General features: G+C 36.5%; 2 protein-coding genes across 2 annotated transcripts; one reads left to right on the forward strand and one right to left on the reverse strand.

The window, feature by feature from the left end:
• The first annotated feature begins 375 nt into the window (after positions 1-375).
• LOC130734438 (ATP-dependent zinc metalloprotease FTSH 11, chloroplastic/mitochondrial) lies at positions 376-14,612 on the forward strand. Its single transcript, XM_057586869.1, has 17 exons — positions 376-1,135; positions 1,976-2,129; positions 3,807-3,899; positions 4,049-4,134; positions 4,227-4,350; positions 4,804-4,923; positions 5,229-5,279; positions 5,627-5,688; positions 6,504-6,561; positions 6,672-6,797; positions 6,873-6,953; positions 9,195-9,324; positions 9,438-9,586; positions 10,818-11,099; positions 13,709-13,798; positions 13,936-13,989; positions 14,124-14,612. The coding sequence occupies exons 1-17, from the start codon at positions 558-560 to the stop codon at positions 14,277-14,279; spliced, it is 2,394 nt and encodes a 797-aa protein (XP_057442852.1). The 5' UTR covers positions 376-557; the 3' UTR covers positions 14,280-14,612.
• A 3,275-nt stretch (positions 14,613-17,887) lies between these two features.
• LOC130734439 (abscisic acid receptor PYL8-like) lies at positions 17,888-20,942 on the reverse strand. The gene is made up of 3 exons (XM_057586870.1): positions 20,511-20,942; positions 19,175-19,390; positions 17,888-18,536 (listed from the first exon to the last, which is right to left on the reverse strand). Exons 1-3 carry the CDS (start codon positions 20,892-20,894, stop codon positions 18,318-18,320), a joined length of 819 nt encoding a protein of 272 aa, XP_057442853.1. The 5' UTR covers positions 20,895-20,942; the 3' UTR covers positions 17,888-18,317.
• Positions 20,943-22,094: the final 1,152 nt, after the last annotated feature.

Here is a 22,094-nt window from a genome sequence, read left to right on the forward strand (position 1 = left end):
AATAAGATTTGGAGTAAGTATTTTAACTTACTTCTGGAGTAAATTGAGCCCTCCTCAACTTTCCAGGTCTAATTGATTTTTCTTCTATTTCTTAAACTTTTTAAGTGTAAAATAAAAAAATATCAAATAAAGATAATTTTATAAAAAGGTAACCTACATGATCATAGGAAAGTTTCAAAAAAAAAAAAATACATGATCATGAATTCATGATCATAGGAAGAGTTTGGGTTAAATCCCATTCTACTATGTGGACTAATGATATTTATTTAAAATAAGTGATAGTCCTGATTTTTTTTTCTATCATCAATTAGTCAACTTGGTGTAAAAGGGGATAAATTTCCAATTATAATTGGCAATATATGATGAAATTTTAATAAAATCTCAGGCACAAAAAGATCTGAAGCAGGCGCCAATTTCAGTGTAGGATAAGGTTCCTCTCCTTGCATCGTCTTCTTCCTCACATCCTCTATGTCTCTCCTCTAGCGTTTTCACTCCACGCAATCACACAGAGAGTGAGTGAAAGAGAATCACAATAAAACCTAACAATAACAACAACAATGGCCACACTTCAAGCTTCTCTTCTCTTCAAACCACCCCTCCCTTTCCTCTCTCCCAACCACGCCGCCGCGTTCTCCCTCCACCACCACCTCTCCTTCCACCCCACGCGCCTCCGCCCCCGCGTCCACTGCACCTTCCGCCCCGACTCCGCCGCCAGTTCCCGCCCCGAACCACCCGAGGAACCTTCAGTCGACGCGGCCGCGGAAGCGGTTGTTAATTCGAGCAGTGACGGTGATGCGACAGTCGCGGTTTCGGATTCGGATTCGAACGAATCGAGGCTCGAGGTGATTGGTGATTTGGAGGGGGAAGAGAAGATTGGGAATGATTTGAATGAGAAGAAGGAGGTGGAGGTTGAGGCTGTTGTTGCTGGTGATACGCGGTTGCCGCTATTGGTGTTTTTGGTGGGAGTGTGGGCGAGGGCGAGAGAAGGTGTGGAGAGGGTGGTTTCGGAATTCTATGGCTGGTGGCCGTTTTGGCGCCGGGAGAAGCGGTTGGCACGGTTGATTTCCGATGCCGACGCGAACCCTCAGGATGCTGCCAAGCAGAGTGCTTTGTTTGTTGAGCTAAACAAGCACAGGTTTGTGTTGCAAATTAAGAAACGAATTTCGAAACTCGAAAAATTATTAGAATGCATGCTCAGGCTGTGAATTCTTGAGGGGTTAGTTATTAGGCTTAGGAATCTGAATGTTGATTTTAATTTGTTTTAACTTGGATGTTTAGAAGGTTGTGTTAGATAGAAGAAAATTACATGCTGAATTGGTGATAGTTTAGGGGTGGGTTTGGTTTGGCGTTGGCAGAGGGTGAACACGCGTTATATTGGAGTTGACCAGTGCAATGCTTCCAGAAAGACGCGCGTTGGCAGGGTGGGAATGCTTACCCAAACAGGCACTAGATAAACTAATAAGGATGCTTTTCCATTAAGCATTTATAATCTTATAAGGATGCTTTTCTCAAATCAGAAGCTGGAAGTAGAAATATGAATTTGAATTTGAGTTATTGAAGAATGTGGGCATCTAATTTACTGGGGAAAAACTTGACATTAGGAGAAAATTCAGTTAGGTATACAATAGGTCGACCTGTTTTTCTTTAAGCTGGAAATTGTGTTAAAGTTCACAGGTCCGTATTGTAAATTAAGAAACGAATTTTGAAACCCGAAAAAATATTAGAATGGATGCTCAGGCTGTGAATGCTTGAGGCGTTAGTCATTAGGCTTAAGAATCTGAATGTTCATTTTATTTTGTTTTAACTTAAATTAGAAGGTTGTGTTAGATAAAAGAAAATTACATGCTGAAATTGGAGATGGTTGAGATAAACTTTTCAATAGGAGACTACCTATTTTTCTTTGAGCTGGAAATTGTGTCGAAGTTCATTAGCATTTGTATTAAAAAAGTTCAATTCATGTTTTTTTTTTTTCTAGTCCTGAGTCTGTCATTAAGCGATTTGAGCAAAGGGATCGAGCTGTGGACAGTAGAGGGGTTGCAGAGTATCTTCGGGCTCTTGTAGTCACTAATGCGATTGCCGAATATCTTCCAGATGAGGAATCTGGAAAACCTTCTAGCCTTCCCATCTTGGTAATCACTTTGAATTATTCATGTTCTTGTGCTTGTTTTTTCAGTCTATTATTAGTATGTATTAGTGAATGCTTGGTACTTCATTTTTCATTATTGGAGGTGGAGAGGCGTGGTGCTAGACGTCTTGTTTTGTATCTATTTGTTGATAGTAGTCTGTTCAAAAGTAAATTTGTTCTGTTTTGTTTTCCACAAGCATCATCATAGAGATTTAGATATATGTTGTAATAGATAATTTCATTGTGTGCGATTTATATGTGTGCGATTTCCTCTGTGATGGTTTTTTCCTTTCCAAATGATGTTTTTTTCTTATTGAGGTATTAGTTTCATGCAGCACCATTTTCATTTAATTTTTTACTTTTGAATCAACTCGGCTGAATTGTTTGTATATTCCTGATTTCGTGAATGTTACTAATTATGACTCTAGCCTTATTATGAAAACTTGACATGATTGGTTTTGTGAATTCCAGTATTGTTTTCTTGAAACCTTGATTTTGGTTTTGCTTACTGATTGATTCAAGGACTAGTGTCTCAACTCACAATGCATGCTTTCTGTGGATGATATAGACCTAGTTGGAGTGTTAAGAGAGGGAATTGAAGTTGTCAAAAAAACTTTTGAAGCACGTGTTTACTGGTAAAGTATAAGCAAAATAGATTGCATTGAAGGTTGGTTCAACAAGGTGTGCATGGGCTCCAGCATAAGGATGAAAATTGGGAATCATAACATTCCACTATCTTGGGTTGTCTATTAGAGATACTTGTTCATAACCTTTCATATTTTTTATGTAATAGGCTAATAGCTTAAGAATTTGAAATACTTGTTGGCATTATTATTTGAGACGATAGAGAAATAGAGGGAGACACAAATCACAGGATTTAAGTTGGGTGGATGAGAGGGAGAAATTCCTGGTGTGTTATGTGTGATTGAAAGATACTTTTGAAGCTTAAAGGATGATTTCATCTCACAACCATAAAATCTGCATGCTGTTTTGGTACTAAACTTTGAGCCATATAGAACCAAGAAGAGAAAAAGCTCAATATTGCAAAAATGAGGATGTTTGAATGATCAGACATGGAAAACAAGACAAGATAGTATGATAAATGAATGCATTAAAGAGAAAGTGGGGAGTAGTATCTGTTGGGAAGAGGAAGATTAAATCTCATCCAAGGTGTTTTGGGGATATGAAAAGATGACTATTACAAACCTCAAATGAAGTGGACCAAATGAAGGATACGCTATAGTTAGAGGTAAAAGGAAACTGCGAAAAACTCTAGGATAAACCATTAATAATTAACATGAACTTAGATCTAAATGGAATTGAGAATTTGGTTCTTGATAGAACACAATGGCGTTTCTTGTTCTATGTGGTCTGTCCACATAATGAGAAAAAAGACCTTGGTGGTTTTTTTTTCACAATATTTTTTTTGGATAATCTATTTTTCTGGTACATTTTACATAGCTGTCTGGATCTGAATTGTTTGATTTGCCTTTTTATCTTAGAGTCTGATAGAATATGTAATGGAGCCGTAACGATAAGGATTCTTGTCCAGTTACTTATGCAAATTTTCCTTTTGTGAACATGAACTTTGTTTGATCATATTAACAGTCTCATTTGACGTTTGAGTTAATAATTTACTTGTTTTATACTGCGGGCAATTTATAGCAAACATATTTTTCAGTTGCAAGAGTTAAAGCAGCGTGCATCAGGTAGCACAGATGAAGCTTTTCTTAGCCCTGGAATATCAGACAAGCAGCCGTTACACGTGGTTATGGTAACAATTTTACCAAATGACTTTGTTTATTCTTGGAGTGGTTAGCATATATAAGTACTAGGGAATAAAATTGTTCAAATTTTCTTTTGTAACCCAGATTCTTTTGCTTGTTTGTTCTTGGAATCTCATGAAGCTGTTTGGTCCTTTAGGTTGATCCAAAAGTATCAAACAAATCACGTTTTGCCCAAGAGCTTATCTCGACTATTTTGTTTACTGTAGCTGTGGGATTGGTCTGGTATGAGCCGTTTGTTTCTCTCTGTCTCTCTCATTCTTGTGTATAGCATTCACTCTTTGAGTTGTGTATACTTGTATTTCTGCTATGGTCAGGTTTATGGGTGCTGCTGCACTTCAAAAATACATAGGAAGCTTGGGTGGGATTGGAACTTCAGGTGTTGGTTCAAGTTCTTCCTATTCCCCAAAGGAGCTAAATAAGGAAGTAATGCCAGAAAAGGTTGACTTGTCAATCTATTCTTACTGACATACTATGATTTCTATTACAATATGCGAAATTGTATAGTTTAGATAGGGATAAATAAAATTTGGACTTTCAATGGACATGTTTGAATTAGAAGATTGTAAGTGAAATAGGTTAATCGACAATGACATGATATATGCATAATCCTTCTATTATCCACAGCTAAAAAAGTCCTTGCTAACCACATGCCATTACTTCTTCCGTTGACCACTCAACAATGAAGTTGGAAAGATTAACCACCCCCTTTAGTTCTAAAGTTATATCTAATACTATCAAGTGAGTCATTTATAGTTTGCTTATTTGTCGTGTGGAAGGTCATTGTATTGAAGGTCTTGCATTTAAAATACATCAACAAATCAGAATTCTGCCAGACCTCTTTATATAATCTTTTTCTAATATCTCTTTATATCTCATTCTCTCTCCTTACAGAATGTAAAAACTTTTAAGGACGTGAAAGGTTGTGATGATGCAAAGCAAGAACTTGAGGAAGTTGTAGAGTACTTAAGGAATCCAGCTAAATTTACGCGCCTTGGAGGAAAGTTGCCAAAGGTCTAACAAAGTTATTTTTCTTTCTGTTGTGCTCCCCCCCCCCCCGATAGCTTTTGTTCATATTTCTACTTTACATGTATAGGCTTGTTAATTCTTAGGAGAAAGACCTTTATTCCATTACTGTTTATGAGCTGATGATAACACATTTAATCCATCTCTATATGCACATTTTGTTAATCCTATTAAACATTTGGGTTTTGATCAGCATAATTTTATGTGATCTTTTTGTTTTCATTGCATACTATGCTGATGAACTTGCTTTTCTTTTACATCAAATGAGGCTAAGGGTTTCTTCTTCTTTTCAGGGTATTCTTTTGACAGGAGCGCCTGGAACCGGAAAAACACTGCTCGCCAAGGTCAGTTAAATTCTATGTCGTCAGAAATTTAAAAATTTATTGTCTTCCATAATTAGAACTACTGGTGTTTCTTTTTAATGTTATTTATGGATTCATTGTCATTCTGGATGTGTTACACTGTCACTGTTATTATACACTATGTGCTATTGGGAAGTTCATGGAGGGACATAAATCTGGATTCCGGTTGTTGTCTCTGTCTCTGATATTGTTTACACTCTGACACTCTGCTGAATTCTTCTGAACTATAACTAAAACCCTACTTTATTGTTATGGACATTATGAGTTAATCTATTAAAATTCATGATTATTATGATCTGATTGCATTTTCTTTATATGGGACCTTGAAGGCTATTGCTGGAGAAGCTGGCGTTCCATTCTTCTATCGGGCAGGGTCTGAATTTGAGGAAATGTAAGGCTGCTTTTGTTTTCTATAACTTTAAATTTTTAGCATTGGTATGTAGCTTTGAGATTAGGATATTGCATGCTAGTGGGCTTGAATGAGGGTACATTAATTTTATTCTGAAAGTGACTAAGAATGCTGTTGTGTTACTTCTTTTTAATGAGAACACTGGTGTCATTTGTAATATAAACTGTATGTTTTTCTGTTATTGATCACTAGATCTTATTTATTATTTCAATTTTCGTGGGAACGTGATCTTATCAACATATTACTAAATCAGTAACAGTATTCAGTCTTTTGTTAACAAGAATTGATGCCTTTCTCAGTCTTTTGTTTCTTGGGGGAGGGGTAGTACAGGCACCATTTTGTTGAACTGAATGCATTGCTTGTTGGTTATTCCTAAATTGATTTTCAGCATCTTGACATAATGAACTGTGTTTGTTGTTAAGACTGAAGATATGTGAAAAGAATTTAGTATATTTGTCAAGGGTCTCCATGTTTTAGCTCAAACACAGGAGTTGCCTTTTTATGATCTCTACTACAAAGGAATACATAAATAATTTCAGCATTAAAATATGTTAACACAATGATCAGTTATTAACATTCTAGTGTTTCTTATTTCTGTGAGATGTGTAGCACTTTTAAATTGGTTAATTAGATGCTAAAATGTTCTCTGTTAGTTTCTTTCCCTTCAGAAAGTTGTAATTCCTGGAATGGGTTTCTTGTGCATTTGCATATCAATACTGTAGCCATTTTATTGCATTGAGTGTTGTGATATGTTGGCTGCTAGGGGTGATCATTTCCATATCGCTTTTCATGTTTAGGTTTGTTGGAGTTGGAGCTCGACGTGTAAGATCCTTATTTCAAGCAGCCAAAAAGAAGGTTTGTTGTTTTTTTGTTGATGGTCTCTCAAAACTGTCTCTGGCTTCATCTGTACATTGGTCCTTGTTTCTGATTCTGGAACATGCTTAATTTGTCTCTATCTTGTGTAGGCTCCTTGCATCATATTCATTGATGAAATTGATGCTGTTGGATCAACAAGGAAACAATGGGAGGGCCATACCAAAAAGACATTGCATCAACTTCTTGTTGAAATGGATGGGTTTGAGCAGAATGAGGTATCTTTGAACAGTTTGGGTGCAATTTCTTCCTCTCTGCTTTTCAAAATCTATTCACAATTTTTTATCTTGTAGGGAATAATATTAATGGCTGCAACAAACTTGCCTGATATTCTTGATCCAGCTTTAACAAGGCCTGGTAGATTTGATCGGCATGTAAGTTCTTACATTATTTTCTCCCCTATAAAAAGTTATGAAGTGAAAAAAGAGATGTGGATAGAAGGATGATAACAAGTCCTCCTAGAGAAAGAAAGAAACAAACTAAGTTAGAGACAAAGGAAAATATAAAACATAGCTAGAAAATACTTTGTAGTGTCTCCCTTGTCAAAGCCAAAATGATAACTCACAGTGTAGAATTGTTCTCCTAAAAACCCTGGCATTTTACTCAGCAACAAATCTACAAAATAGTGATACACCCAAATGGTCTTATACACTCAACCAACACCTCCGAAACTTGAAGAAGAAAAGTGGTATTCAGAGCTTCAATAAAACTGTTTGGTCTGTTAGTAACAGTTAGTGTGACAGTTAGTTAGTTGGCTAGGAAATTTAGAAGAAATAATGCATGTTACTTGTAAATAAGAGAAGGGGTTGAATGGGAGAGGTATCTTTTCAGTTGAGAGAGGGATGGCCTTTCGGTAAAGGGGTTTCAAAATGCAAACCCTCTGAATTTTGCGAGTTTGTAGCTAGGGGAGATTTTCCCAGGCTTTCTAATAAAATACCAGTGTTCTGTCTATTGGTATCAGTGTTCTGATTTTGGAGCAATGGGTAGTCCATTCTAATGATTTTTTACTATTTGAGGAGCTGTTATTGGGATGAGCAAGAATGGAGAAGAAACTCTCGAAGAATATTGGTGAGAGATTGCATACTTGAGTATATAACTCAATGAAGGACGAACTAAATAGCATAGTTTGAAGGAAATGAGGCTTGCTGGTTGTAGATCCAGCTGATGCAGAATCTCTATGCAAGAGTGATAGGTTCAGACTAGAAGAAGAGAAAAGAAACTGTTGAGTTCTTATTAGGATATCTCTGCTTCCTGTAATTGGCAAGAACAGAGGGAAAATGAATACAAGTATCCCCTGGAAGTTCGAGTATCCAGTGCACTCCCACCAAACTAATCCCAGTTATTCCCTGCCTAAACTCTTTCTAGTTTCTATCCCTATCCTTATAAAGGAGGAAGTTATTCTATACAACTCTCAATTAACAGAATGTATTACCGAAAACTACTTACAACCAACTAAGGGAAGAGGTTGTTATTCCCTGCTTCCCTATTTACATTTCCTAACATAGACCTTCGCCAATGTAGGTCGGTCCCTATCAATACCCCGCCCTAAAACATCCACCTTGTCCTCAAGGTGAAAATCTGGGAAAGCCTCCTAAATGCAAGCTGCAGACTCCCAACTATCTTCATAATCGGGGAGATCCAGCCAGTGGATCAAGACCTCCACTACACCAAAAGCTGACTCACGGGACTACGGGAGTCCAAGACCGAAGCCGGATACACCACCCATTCCTGATCCTCAAACATCACTTGGGGCAGTGGCTGACTCTGAAAATCCTTGCCCGCATCCTTTTTCAAAGTGAAACATGAAAAACCGGATGAATCCTACTATGAGAAGGAAGATCCAACTTATAAGCAACAGCTCCCACCCTGTCCAAGTAACTTGGAAATTTATAGCATTCTTCAATAAAGTCACTTTTTCTTTCTTCTTCATTGGCTGTACCTGTCATGATAATATATTCTGTAGATATTCTAACATGGTACTCAATTAATAGCTATTTAGAGGGTTTTGTCTATCGGACATGCAGAGAGACTGCCTAGCCTAACTTAGATGACATGCTTATCCTTTTTCTGGTTGTGGTGCATTTGGGCTTTCCATTGGAGTTCACTTGACCTAGGTTTTATTCTGCTTGAATTTTTGTTGAGCTCTTCAAGTGGCATGTTGACAAAATTTAGATTCAAGCACCCCGTAATGAGGTCTAGTAGGAGATATCACATGCCATGCTTTAAGCGTCTTTCTTTGTCTGTTATAGTAGTATTTTCTTCTTTTAACCAAAAATTATAAATTTAAACACCAGCCAAGCAACCTTACATTGAACACTTAAATATAAAAGATTATCATACCAGTGTGCTGAATGGATAAGTTAGTTTTCTATTAAATATGGGAATTGTGATGGTACCCTTATGGACATATTGTACTCAAGGTGAGTTATGAAGCATCTATTGATTATTAATTTCACTAATAGTTGACAATCTGTTAAATATATAATATAAGTATCAACTACTATAGTACTTCTCAACGTATCTTGGGTACTAAACCGGTAAACCCAAATAAAGAGAACCGAATTAATGCTTATAAATTATAGAAGATAAGAAGAATGACAAACTCTGAATTGCAGATTGTTGTACCAAATCCAGATGTACGTGGTCGGCAAGAAATTTTGGAACTCTATCTGCAAGACAAACCTGTAGCTGATGATGTTGATATTAAAGCACTTGCTCGTGGTACCCCAGGATTCAATGGGGCAGGTGAAGTATAATTTAAATATATTTGACATGAGCTAATTTTTATTAATGCTAATCATATACTCCTTTGAAGTTCTGAAGTATGTTGTCTCTAATTATATATTCCCTTAAACTAGATCTTGCGAACCTGGTAAATGTCGCTGCCATTAAAGCTGCAGTGGAAGGTGCAGAGAAAGTAACAACTACACAGTTGGAGTTTGCAAAAGACAGAATAGTTATGGGTACAGAGCGGAAAACAATGTTTGTATCAGAAGAGTCAAAAAAGGTATGTGCATTTGGCAGGAAATCTGGTTTAGTATTTAAACTAATGAACGGTGGCTTATACGATTGATATAAACTATAGGGTTGCACTACATATTTTTGAACCTTAATTGTCTAAAAAAAAAATTGAACATGGATCTTCTGTGCTACATCATATGAAAATTACTGAGTTTTCCCTGTAGCAGTAGTAAACACATGCTGGGAAGTTGCAGCAGGCTTATCAAAATACTAAAATTATGAAAACAAGTTTTGGGAAGTTTTAAACCCTGTCATGAAGTAACTATCCCAAATGGTTAAGTTGTTAAGTGAACTCATACGAATGGTTATATATTTATTTCTATCATACTCCTTCATACAACAGTCCTTTGAGCTTGAAGTGTGTATAATGCATAAACCCATAAGCCACTTGGTCATATAGAGGCTTTGATACCTTGTCTTAAATCAATGATTCCAAAGTTTACGCCGTTATGTGAAGCAACCCAAATGATTTTGTATTTATTGCTAACATGACCCCTTAAACTAGAGCCCTTTGAGTTTAAATCGTGGACAGTGCTCAGGAACACCTATCTTGTGCTTCAATTCAACTTTTTATTTAAAGGAGGGAGTAACAGGGATCAAATTCTAAACCATTTAGTTATAGAGGTTTCATACAATGTCATGAACCAACTGTTCTAAATGTTTACTTGGATGATTTTATTTATTTTTTTACTATTATTTCTAACAAATGATGTGAAGATAGGCTTAGCATCACTGTTCAGTATACTAAAAAGTACTAAGATGGAAAATTCTGGAAACTAAACCATTCCATTGACTGTACCACAAAATGGTCTCAGAGAGAACACTGACCTTTATATTGTGAAACTAGAAAAATGGATGACACTAACAAATAGTTAGTTGCTAAATTAGTTGTTTGCTGGTATACATGGATAAGTAAATAGGTTCTTTTATAAACGTTTCACCTCTTTTGACCATTTTTCTCAAGGTAACTTTCTGACGTACTCATTGCTCAGAACCAACTATTTTACAAATATTTTTATCATCATTTAAGTCTAATTTATTTAGAATAATCAGATTGTGCTGGTGTATTATGAAATGTTCTGCTCTCTGTACCAGTTTGCCACCGGTTTACCTAAGTAGATGCCTATCTACTAGTAGTAATAGCTTTTATTTGCAGATAATAAAATATTATGTTGATATATGTTTATTTATGCTACTAGTGCTTGTGAAAATTTCAGCTTACTGCTTATCATGAGAGTGGCCATGCAATTGTTGCCCTTAACACTGAGGGTGCACATCCAATTCACAAGGCAACAATCATGCCACGTGGATCTGCTTTAGGAATGGTCACTCAGCTTCCCTCAAGTGATGAGACTTCAATAAGCAAGAAGCAGTTGTTAGCTCGCCTTGATGTTTGTATGGGAGGAAGAGTTGCAGAAGAGCTTATCTTTGGTCAGGATTATGTCACAACTGGAGCAAGTAGTGATCTTCATACTGCTACTGAGCTTGCCCATTACATGGTAATATTCTGCTCCCCTGTTTTGTGTCAAGTGCAGTCTGGGTATTTTAAAAAAACTATGTCCCTAATGGTGGATGGCGGTACATGGAGGAAGGCCTAAAATTCGCTATAAAAATGACACGTGAATGTTGGCGGTCTATAGCAGCAGCTATATAAAAGTAATACACACACTCTCACCGTATACCAAAAGGCACTACAGAATGTGGTAAAATAAAAAAACACTAATAACCTACTCAATTGTCAAGAAAAATAAATTAGAAACATGTTTTACTAATTGAAAATCACCAAAAGTATCATAGTTAAGCAACCCTTGAATGATTGAATCACTTAACAAAGAGGATAGAATCCCAAGAATGCAAGAAGTAGGGCAGAGAGTACAGAAGGAAATAGAGAGACATGTAGAGGAAGGAAAAAGTTGTATATAGAGCAGGGACTGAGGCTTAGAAAATAACGAAATACTAGAAACGAATGGAGGAAGAGAATGGGCCATCCACAGTCGTACCGTTCATTAGGGATAGAAAAGAAATATGATAGCAGCTGAGCAAGTTTGAGCCTGAGACGAGCAAAGACGTGTGAATGAGAGCAGATAGCAAAGAGGGTTTGACAGGTCATTAGTATTTTGGCTTAATTGCATTTCTTGTTGTTAACCTCAGAGAAAACAGTTTCTAAATAAAGTGAAATGATTTCATTAAACTGAATGTGTACATGATTACACTATATATACAGTTCAACAACCAGAATTGACTCTAACAGAATGCCAGCAAAGTGCCAGATAGACTAACCACCTAACTAGCTACAAACCTAAACAGTAGGCTTAACAGAAACTAACATACAGAGAATATGTTAAACAAGGGTTGTTAATTGCGCGTGAAAGAGGTGCTTTCCCGCGAGGGCGAGGGCGAGGGGCGTAGCGGCGCAGATAGGCATCGCAGTGATCACGAGCGCTACCGCGGCCTGATTCGCAGCCATGGGGGTACGTTAGGTTTTTCAGTTCTATTAGTGGGGGTATTTATTATTTTTTGGGTTCTTAATTCCTATAACCCTAAAGAGACCCTGAAAGTCGAATTAAGACTTGTGCTGCCTCCCTTGGACCGTCGAGCCTCTACCGGCCGCTAACGAGCCCAGCCGCCAGCGAGCCTCGGATGTTCTTCTGGCTTCATCCTCCTTCTTCCTGCTTCTTCTTCGGTGTAGCCACCATCTTGCTATACACTCAATGTTGTGAAAAGCTAGATTCTACGTAGAATCGGAGAGGGGTTCAAAATCGTATAATCGTATAATCGTAAATTGAATCGTAAGATTCTACCATAAATAGAAAAACAAAAAAATAGCATTGATATCTTGTAAGTCACATCATTTAACAAAAATTGGAATAAAAATTCATCAGATTAACATCCATATAAGTCATAATCTCAATCCAAAATCATAAGAGTACTAGAACATGAAATTAAAAGATGAAACAGAGACGTTGAAGAATGAAGGAAAACAAAGATGTTGAAGAATGAAGAGAAAACATAAGAGGAAGAGACCTAGATAGAGACTACAGAAAACAGAGCATGAATGCGTGATTCAATTCACTCTACTATGAGTGAATTAAATAGGCAATTAGAGGCATGAAGGTTGGGTCACATGAGTTGATTTTTCGAAATATACAATCAGTTATTAATTCTTATCAATTAACCATTCAAATTTGGCAACTACAATCAATTAGAGCTTCAATTTCAAAATCCCCTAAATGCTGGGTGGTGGGTTGTTTTTTCCACAAAGTCAAAAAACTCTCTAGTTTCCCCAATTTTAGGAATCAGCTTCAAAAATTAAAAAAATACTAGAATCGTAAGATTCAATAGGATTTTACGATTTTACGATTAAAATCTAAGATTCTACGGGATTCCACCAAAAAAAAGATTTTGCATGCGTTTTGAATCGGAACAGTGCTGCAAAATCGTAAAATCTTAGGATTTTGCGATTTTGCTATAGATTTTGCTAACATTGTATACACTATACTGCTATATAGTGTTTGTCGATTAACATACTGAAATCTATTAAAGGAGCTCCAGGAAAAGGTTTACTATACGAAAACAAGGGGCATGCACGAGTTATAGGAGCGGGTTCTTCTCCGGATAGGATATCTGCCTCTGGGTATTGTGTTTTCCTTGGTGATAACTTAATTTCCTGGAAGAGTAATAAAATAAGTGTAGTGGCAAGATCAAGTACGGATGCAGAATATCGAGCCATGGTTACAGCTACTTGTGAACTTATATGGCTCAGACAACTTCTTCACGACTTGAGATTTAGGGACGTTCCACAGATTACACTTATTTGTGACAATCAGGCAGCCTTACGCATTGCCTCTAATCCAGTAAATAAGTAGGTCTTTAATTAAATTTGGCTCTTTTATTAATTGTAAATAGGTAGCATAATCATTGAAAATAGGGTTACAATGACATTGTACATTTATTTCTCCTATTATATATAATGGTGTCCGCTGTGTGATTGAAACACACGGATTCAATCTAAGTTGTCTCTCGGGTTCTCCTAATTTTATACTTTCGTTTTTAAATGAGCTTAAAATCCAATGCTTGACTCTGTTTCTAATTTTCCTCTCCACACAAGGTATCAAATTGTGGGATGAGTGATGCAATCGGGCCAGTTCATATAAAGGAGAGACCAAGTTCTGATATGCAGTCACGTATTGATGCAGAGGCAAGTGCTATGAATCTATATCCTTTTATAACGTGTTGATGATGAAAATCATGTTTGGTTTAGTTGATTTTCTCTCTAAAGAATACCTTAGAAAACATGAAATCTATTGGATTTAAGTTTTGTTACCTGTTCTGCAGGTTGTTAAACTCCTTAGAGAAGCATATGATCGAGTGAAAGCCCTTCTGAAGAAGGTTTGTCAAATTAAATTAGCTGCTTAGCATGGTTTAATATTTGTTGGCTATCTCGGATTATGCAATGTTTGATATCTACTAGTGTTTGGCATCTGAAAAGTCATAACCCTAGTAACATTTTGACCTTTCTTCAGCATGAGAAGGCATTACATGCGCTGGCAAATGCATTATTAGAGTATGAGACACTTAGTGCAGAAGAAATCAAGCGATTACTTCTCCCACATCGGGAAGGAAGACTTCCAGAACAACAGGAACAAGAAGAAGCAGAAGGGGAGCTTGTACTGGCGTAATCTTTTTCTGTACTTCCTGTCCATTACTGTACTAATTATAGGGGAAGCTCTGTACAGTATACCTAGAAGTCCTACAGGTATTTTTATTAATCTAGTTTCTGCCAGTTCCCCTCTTTGTGCATACTATTCTTTGCAAAAGATGGTTATAGGAAGTAAGTTATATGTTGTAACCTTTGAATATCTCTGAAGCAACTACTCCCATTAGAGTATGATTGCTCTTTGTGAGGGCAATATTTTTTTGAGAACTGTATAATTTTTAGGAAGTAACTTATTGGACATTTTGAGAATTGTGTTTAGTAGCCTATTCATTCTTCATTAGTAAGAATTTCTTTATATTATGGAGTTCCAAGTTTTCGTTGGCAAGGTTAAATTGTGAATGGAAGGGTTGATAGAAATGAAATGCTTGCACACAATGAGCTGAAATTTTCCCCAACCCCAAATTCCTGAAACCGGGCCTTGATCATTGTTGATGATCTGAACTTTGAAAATGTAATCTTTGAATCAGCTGGAAAATAGTAAATCTAAAGAGTGGCTGAGAGCCTTCTTTCATATATGCGAATATGAATCGTCATCAACCAAAAAAGAGTGAAATGACATTTTTGTAAGCTGAAAATTCCAGTTACATCTGCATTGTGGATGATGTTACGAGACGGGAGACCCAGCAAACTCAATCAGGAGTATTTTCCATGTGACATGAAAAAAGCTTTCTTCCCTATTGAAGTTTTTCTACCCCATCTAAGGCAGTTTTAACGCTCTCTTCCGTAAGAGATGTCTACCCTTGAAGTTCAATTTTGTTTACTTATTGTTCTTGTTTGTTCAAAAGGTTATTGGGTCCAATATCATTTGAGGCGGCCCAAAGGACCCATAGCTAAGTGGACTCCATGTGGGTCAGTCGAGATGATCGAAAGCGAGTTTTGTCTGATTCAACTTAAAATGGAGCGAACATTAGCCGACATGTTTATAACACCATTACAAGGCTGCTTTGTTTTGTCCAAAAAAAGGCTGCTTTGTGGAAAGCTATGTCTTGGAAGACAAATTAAGTCTATACCAAGGCACAACGCCTCGAGTATGACTCTTACCACGTATATAAATGTAGGCTTGGCTATTTATTTATCGAAGCACATTACTCATTTTTCTATCTCATTGTTTTTCTATGTTTTTGAGCTTCTCGCGCAACACTCTTTCTGATTTGAGTGCCGGAGAGACTCTGCAGATACCTCTACTTGTCATGTTAACATCTCACCATCGTGCCAGAAGATTCTTGAAGGTCGTTTGCCACTGTAAAAGATCAAGAGCATCCGGGAGCTCATATTTGAGAAAAACACTTTTTCTTTTTTCCAGGTCCACTTCTTCCTTCCACCACTTGTCCTCTCCTCACCTTCTCTATCAACCTCAACAAACGCTATCACCCACCCGCAAAGCTTTAACCAATAGTTACCTGTTGGGTTAAGATATCGGTGTGCAAGTGCTTCTAAAAAAATTGCTAAAAGGAGGCTTTATCAAGGAGGCTAACTATTAAAGTGGAATAGCGGTGTGCAAGTGCTTCTATAAAAATTACTAAAAGAAAGCTTTCAAGGAGGCTAACCATTAAAGTGGAATAGCACCGTTGCCGAAATGATGGGGTTTCTCTACCAAGGTTAATAAGAATCTCAGCCATATGTTATAAAAACCTAGATTGGTGAGGACTAATATCTTCCTCCCTCTAGTTCATGATGAGGAAGTAGTGGTACATATCATGAGATTTGTACAACTTGAAGCGATACAAGAACTTCTTCAAAGATAAAAGGAGTTTTGAGGGAGCAAGCCAATCTTTTAAGACCTGTTCAAAAATCTTTGGCTGAAGGAATGCAAAATATTACCAATAGCTTTCTTAGTGCTATTCAATAACTCGAGAACCCTCAACATACACCTGCATTTGCACCTTAGAGCCTTTTATTGAGGTTGGCGGCGGAGTAGGGGACAAGATTTGAACGCGATGGTTCATGAGGATGAAGATGGTCGTAATTGATGTGTGAATCATGAGAATGAGGGTACTGTGCTTTATCGAGGGTTTGCAACATGTTTTGCATGGTCACTTTGTCATGACTCGTGAATAACATCAACAAAGATACACCATCTGCGCTTTGGCCTCACCTACTTCTTCCACCGCATCTCTTTAAACCTCCACTGCTTCCATTGCTGCAACCTTCCATTTCCCTTCGACACACCAACATAGTTTCTTCTATCATGGGTTCTTTTTTCTGTACCGCGTCCCTATCAATGCTTCATCAACCCTTCTACTTGCTCTTTCTCCCCAAATCTTCCTTATGTTGTCCATCCCTTGGAGCTTCAATACTTGAGCTTCCTTCACTCTCCTCTCTCATCTCCTGAATTTGGGATTTCTCATCGAGACTTCCTTATTAGGAGGGTCTATACTATTATACTAACAACATCATACTTCATTTGGTTTGCCTTCTTGGGTATACTATCCCTCAAAACAACCTCATACTTCATTTGGTAGGCCTCCTTGGGTGAATACCAATGAGTCCTCCTATTCGACTGCAAAATTTCAATTTTTTTTTTCTTTTATCTAAAACTCCATTTATTAATTAATTAAATCAGGTAAAATAATATTTGAAACTTGATGTGACCCAACTGCCAACAGGTTAATAAATATGATTATTTTTGTCTTGACAAACATCGCTACTCGATCAAGAAAACAGTTGCATGTTCGTCCCAACAAATATCTTTTACTCGATTTAAACTTGTGCTCTCATCCTTACAGGTTCTATAACTTATTTACCAACACCTCGTTTTGTTTTTTCGGTAGTTTGGAAAGTTTAAAACAGAACAGGAACAAACACAGCAAAAACAAAACAAGGGCAACTAGCCACTATCTAGCAAGTACATAACCTCCCTGATAGGATAATCCCACATTCTCAAGATAGTCCTTTCTCTTACACCCATATTTGCCAAACCATCTGTCGGTTTATTGAACTCCCTAAGAGACATGGTTGATAAATACTTCCCAATTTGCATTCTTGTGCTAGAAACGCAGCACAAGAATGCAAATTTAGAGAGCCCAACTGCGAGAGACAATCATTGCCTTCAAAGGAAACCAAAGATCCAAACTCCATTATGATCTCTTTGGTCCTCCACAACCCATCTTAGAGGGACCTAACTGCCTTCCACATTCAAATTCATTCAACCCGGGGGGGGGGGGGTGGGGGGGAGTTATTAGAAATATGATTAACAGAAAAATCATAATGGGGTTGAAACACCGTAAAGAATGCTCGTTGCACAAACTGCAACGACCAGACATCATCATGTTATTCTTCCATCGATTATGCAGAAACCTTTCAGAGTCAGAATTCTCAATAATGGCAGCCATCCAGTCCCATGAATTAAGTGAAAAGAACAGAGGAAATAAAACGCAACCAGACCTAAGCCAAACCTCGTTGGTAAAAATGGCATATTTAATAAATATATTAATTGATAAATTATGAAATAAAATGATATAAAAAAATAGCCTAAAGTTCAATCTTCATATAAGCTTCCGCAGCGCTCACTCATCCCTTGAAAACTAAGAAGAGGAAAAGAACCAAAGTAAGTGCCAAAACTGAAACAAATAAAGAAAAACAAACCAACTATAGAAATCTGTTGTAAGAATTAAGTAACCTCAGGCTACTACAATTAGAAACTACAACTGACTAATCAAAACATTTCTACAGTCCATGCTTCACCACCACCTATATACAAAAAAGAACATACCACAAAGACAAAAACAATGGACATCTACAAGGAGCCTGGTCTTTCATCTGTTACTGCACTGGATTCAGTCAACTGTCTTATATACTGTTCTTTAACTACTAATAAAGAGAGAAACCAGCATATATAACAAGGGTAATCTAAAGAGCAAATGGAATAGCAAACCCTGATACTCTATAATTAATGGAAGCAAGCACCACCAGTCCATCTCGTAAGCCTTCGAGATATGAAGGCCCCCGAAGCTTCATTCATGGCAGCTAAGTTCTGAACAACGTCTCTTATCTTAAGCTCCTATATCTGATCGATTGGTTCAGTGCGATCTTGTAAGGCAAGCCCTTCTGAAACATCAGCAAGTGATTTGAGATTGCACTTAATTAAGGCTTCAACGAAGTAGCAGGTCTCGTCCTTGGTGTTACCCTCAGGTACATCCACCACAAAAGATTCAATTACCAGTGTACCTGGCCTTCCATCAATAATTTCTGGGTGCAGGGACAAGATAGAGGAATAGTTCTGAAAGAGAAAATATATTATTAGATTAAAAGCTAAATTTTTATTTATTTCTTTAGGGAGTAAGATTGTGGGCAAAATATAACCAATAATTACAGAAAACAAATACACTTAGATTAAGAGCCTGATTATTCCTGCATGTTTTGAAGTGAAAAAGAAAAAACCATCATATGCATCAGAATAGTTAATTAATTCACCTTCAGAAAGCGAAGGAGGAAGACAAATTTAAAAGATTCACTATATCCCAAAAGAAAGAGCCAAAGTTCACAATGTTAGGAAGAGCTGAAACATTTCAGTATCTTGCAAGAATATAATAATATTAGAAGTGACAAAGAATGCACTGGCATTATTCAGCATCTTGCCTCATCCAAGCAAATACTCACATGCAGACAACTATATAAATGAAACACAATGTGTTCACCTAATCAATAAACATAAAGGCCTCACCGTCAGCACCAACATCAGAGTTATGAAGTAGAGATTTTTAAGTTATCAAAATAATATCACCTTAGTTTAACGTCCTTCCAATTGGCAAGAAGTCCAACTTACACATGAACTTATATTCAAACAAGACAAATAAATTATCAGAAAAATAAATTTAAAAGGGAATGAGTTGATTTGTTGCTAAGATATATCCATACTCTGAGTCTATGATCACCGCCAATAATCCTGATGCTGAGGATATGTTCATCATCATCAAGGAGCTCCAATCTCTCTGTACTTGTAGTAGCCGGAAGCCCTGACTTTACATCAACTTCTCTCAGACTCCCAATCTCAAGGTTTCCTCTTACAATGCATCTGCTTACAAACGGCTTGTACTTCTGTGGCTGATCAAACCTCCTCACCAAGGACCACACCTAGATTAGAAGAATTGAAAAAAAGAAAATCAATGCATGATAAATTAACAATTTCTCAGCACAGGGTAGGTGCTAGCTGAAGTGCTGAACACAACAATTCAATCAGTGTCAATGAAATTTTTTAATGCATTATCAGAAAACATTATAATAAAGCACACCAAACTCTTTATATAGTGTATTTGGATCACGTTGAATTCAACACCACAAAATTCAGCTTCTCAGTTTGAGTTTTGCAACCCGTGAAATCATGTCTGTGTTAATGCGAACGAAAAACAAACACACGATAAATAGCAGTGGCACGGAGGAGGAATAGAAAATAGAACTAAATTTGGTTTAGCTTCAAGCTTGGTCAATTTTTCAGGTAAAAGGTAATGATTCAACCATGGTAATATACTACTGTACCAACCAAACCAAGCAGACAGAATATTCAATGAACCAAAAAACAGAATCTAAAAATCCTCACTAAAAAAATCAAGAATCAGTCCACTAAATCCAAAATTGAAAATTCCTACTGCAAGTTTTTTAGACGAGCAAAAGGCTCGCGGATATTTCTTGTTTGTTTGCTGAAATAGAATAACAAGAGCATCAATTAGTCAAAATTACAGCTTCTGTAGCAGGATTATGAATATAAACACTTCACAAGAATCACACACTATCTTGTGGTTTTTCATTATTTGACAACAACAAGGTTTTTCATCATTCTCAGTGTTATCAAATCGCGATCGCGGAGAGCCAAAAATCCGCTATTTCGGCCGCTATTTGGCGGCAAATAGCGGAAATAACACTGATCATTCTCCCACTCAAGTTCCTAACACAAACATTCATTGCCAAAACCTAAAAAGTACAAGCAGACCAAACAGTGCTGAGAAGCAGGTCAACCATGAAAACAGACCCAAAAAAAGCTTCCAACATTTTCACATCCCCCTAACCAAATCAGACATAACTGTTTCATCATGCTCCTACCCAAATCACCAAAACCAAAACATGATTTCCCAAAACCTCCATAATCAAACCAGCAATTCCCAAACACCATCATTCAAAACAAGAAAAAAAAAACACTCAAACACAGTGATGCAAGCGAAATTGAAATATTCACACTGATTCAATTCAATTCAATTACCTGAGGAACCGGTGCTCTGATATGCTTAACAACCGCAGAGGCACACTGATTCTCCCCAGGCTGATGCCGATGGTGCCTTCTTATATACTCCATCTCCAAGCTGCTGAATCCACCATTCCCATTCCCAATCCCACCAATCCCATTCATTTCGCTCACACCCAATTCAAAAACACACCGTTTCAGCTGAAAATCTTCACCGCCGTCAAACCGCCGCAAAACCCAATGAAATCGCTTCCGTGCAGGAATCACTTTTCCTAAAGAAAGAAACAAACAGAAAGAGAAAGAAAGCGTGTGGTCTTCAATTATCAGAGAGAGGAATGAGAAGAGAAGAAGAGAAGAAGATGCGTGTGAGTGAGTGAGAGAGTCAGAGACAACAACAACCATGGATCGTGGAAACTTCTTCTGATACCGAATGAAGCTGTTTCTTTCTTTGTTATTATCCGATTCAACTGAGGAAAAAAATAAATTAATAATGAAATTAAATAAATTAATAATTTTGTTACTATAATTGCCTAATTGGTACGTTGCTTGATTATAAAAATGAAAATATCTTGGTTAAAATATTATTTGTTTGTCTGTTTCTTTCTTTTGCTTCTTTATAAATGGCCCCCCACTCATTGCTATTATTACAAACTAACAATTTGTTTGTCCATATATTAATATATTAATTGAGAAATTAGAATTTATTATATTAATTTAACGGGATTAAAGAGATATGATTTTGACACGTTAATTTTAATCTAAATTGACATTAAATTCAAAAGAAACACAATATTTTATTTGTTTCCATATTTTACTTGCCAATTAAATCTAGCTTTCCTTATTGGTTAAGCAATCTATTTTTTTTTTTTTGAAAAGAGCAGTCTATTTTGTTAGTTGTTTCAAACATGTAGAATAAAATAGAATTTGATAAAATGCCTCTTTCATTTTATTTTATCTTATACTAATGTTTTTCTTTCAATTTATATATATAATATATAATTTATTCTTATGGTACATATTTAATTTTCCTTAAGTGAAATTTTATATTCGAGTTTTGTGAATTGAAAAAGCTAATTGCTAAGAATGTTAACCTCATCATAATAATGTAAATATTTCTGACTCGAACATGATTGTTTCTCGTGGAGTATAGTTGTAACACAAAAAAATTAAAGTGTAAGTTAGTAGAAGTTCACATTTTATAATTGAAATATTCAAAATATCTACTACTAATGATCCTATTTTATTTTAATATGATTTTTCGTTACACTGTATTGTACATTTGCACTCGTCAATCCTTAGTGGCATCCAAATATGATAACAGTGTCATTTTATGTACTAGCGAACTTGCAAAGGTATGAATACTATTTTTTTTCACCAATAATACTACTTATTTTTATGTAATAGGAATATCTTTTGGGGTAAAACTTATGTTGTTGTCTGGCGAGAAGCCTAACTATCCACTTTATTTTTATAAGCCAATAAAAAGGTACAAAATAAAGTAACCTAACCCATATACAAAATTAACATTTAAACATAGAAAAGGACATTAAAACCTTTAAGTCTATTCCAAAGACAAGATCAAGCTAAAGCCTTTAACTCTTT

Source organism: Lotus japonicus, chromosome 1, assembly GCF_012489685.1.
Source record: "Lotus japonicus ecotype B-129 chromosome 1, LjGifu_v1.2".
Taxonomy (NCBI): domain Eukaryota; kingdom Viridiplantae; phylum Streptophyta; class Magnoliopsida; order Fabales; family Fabaceae; genus Lotus; species Lotus japonicus.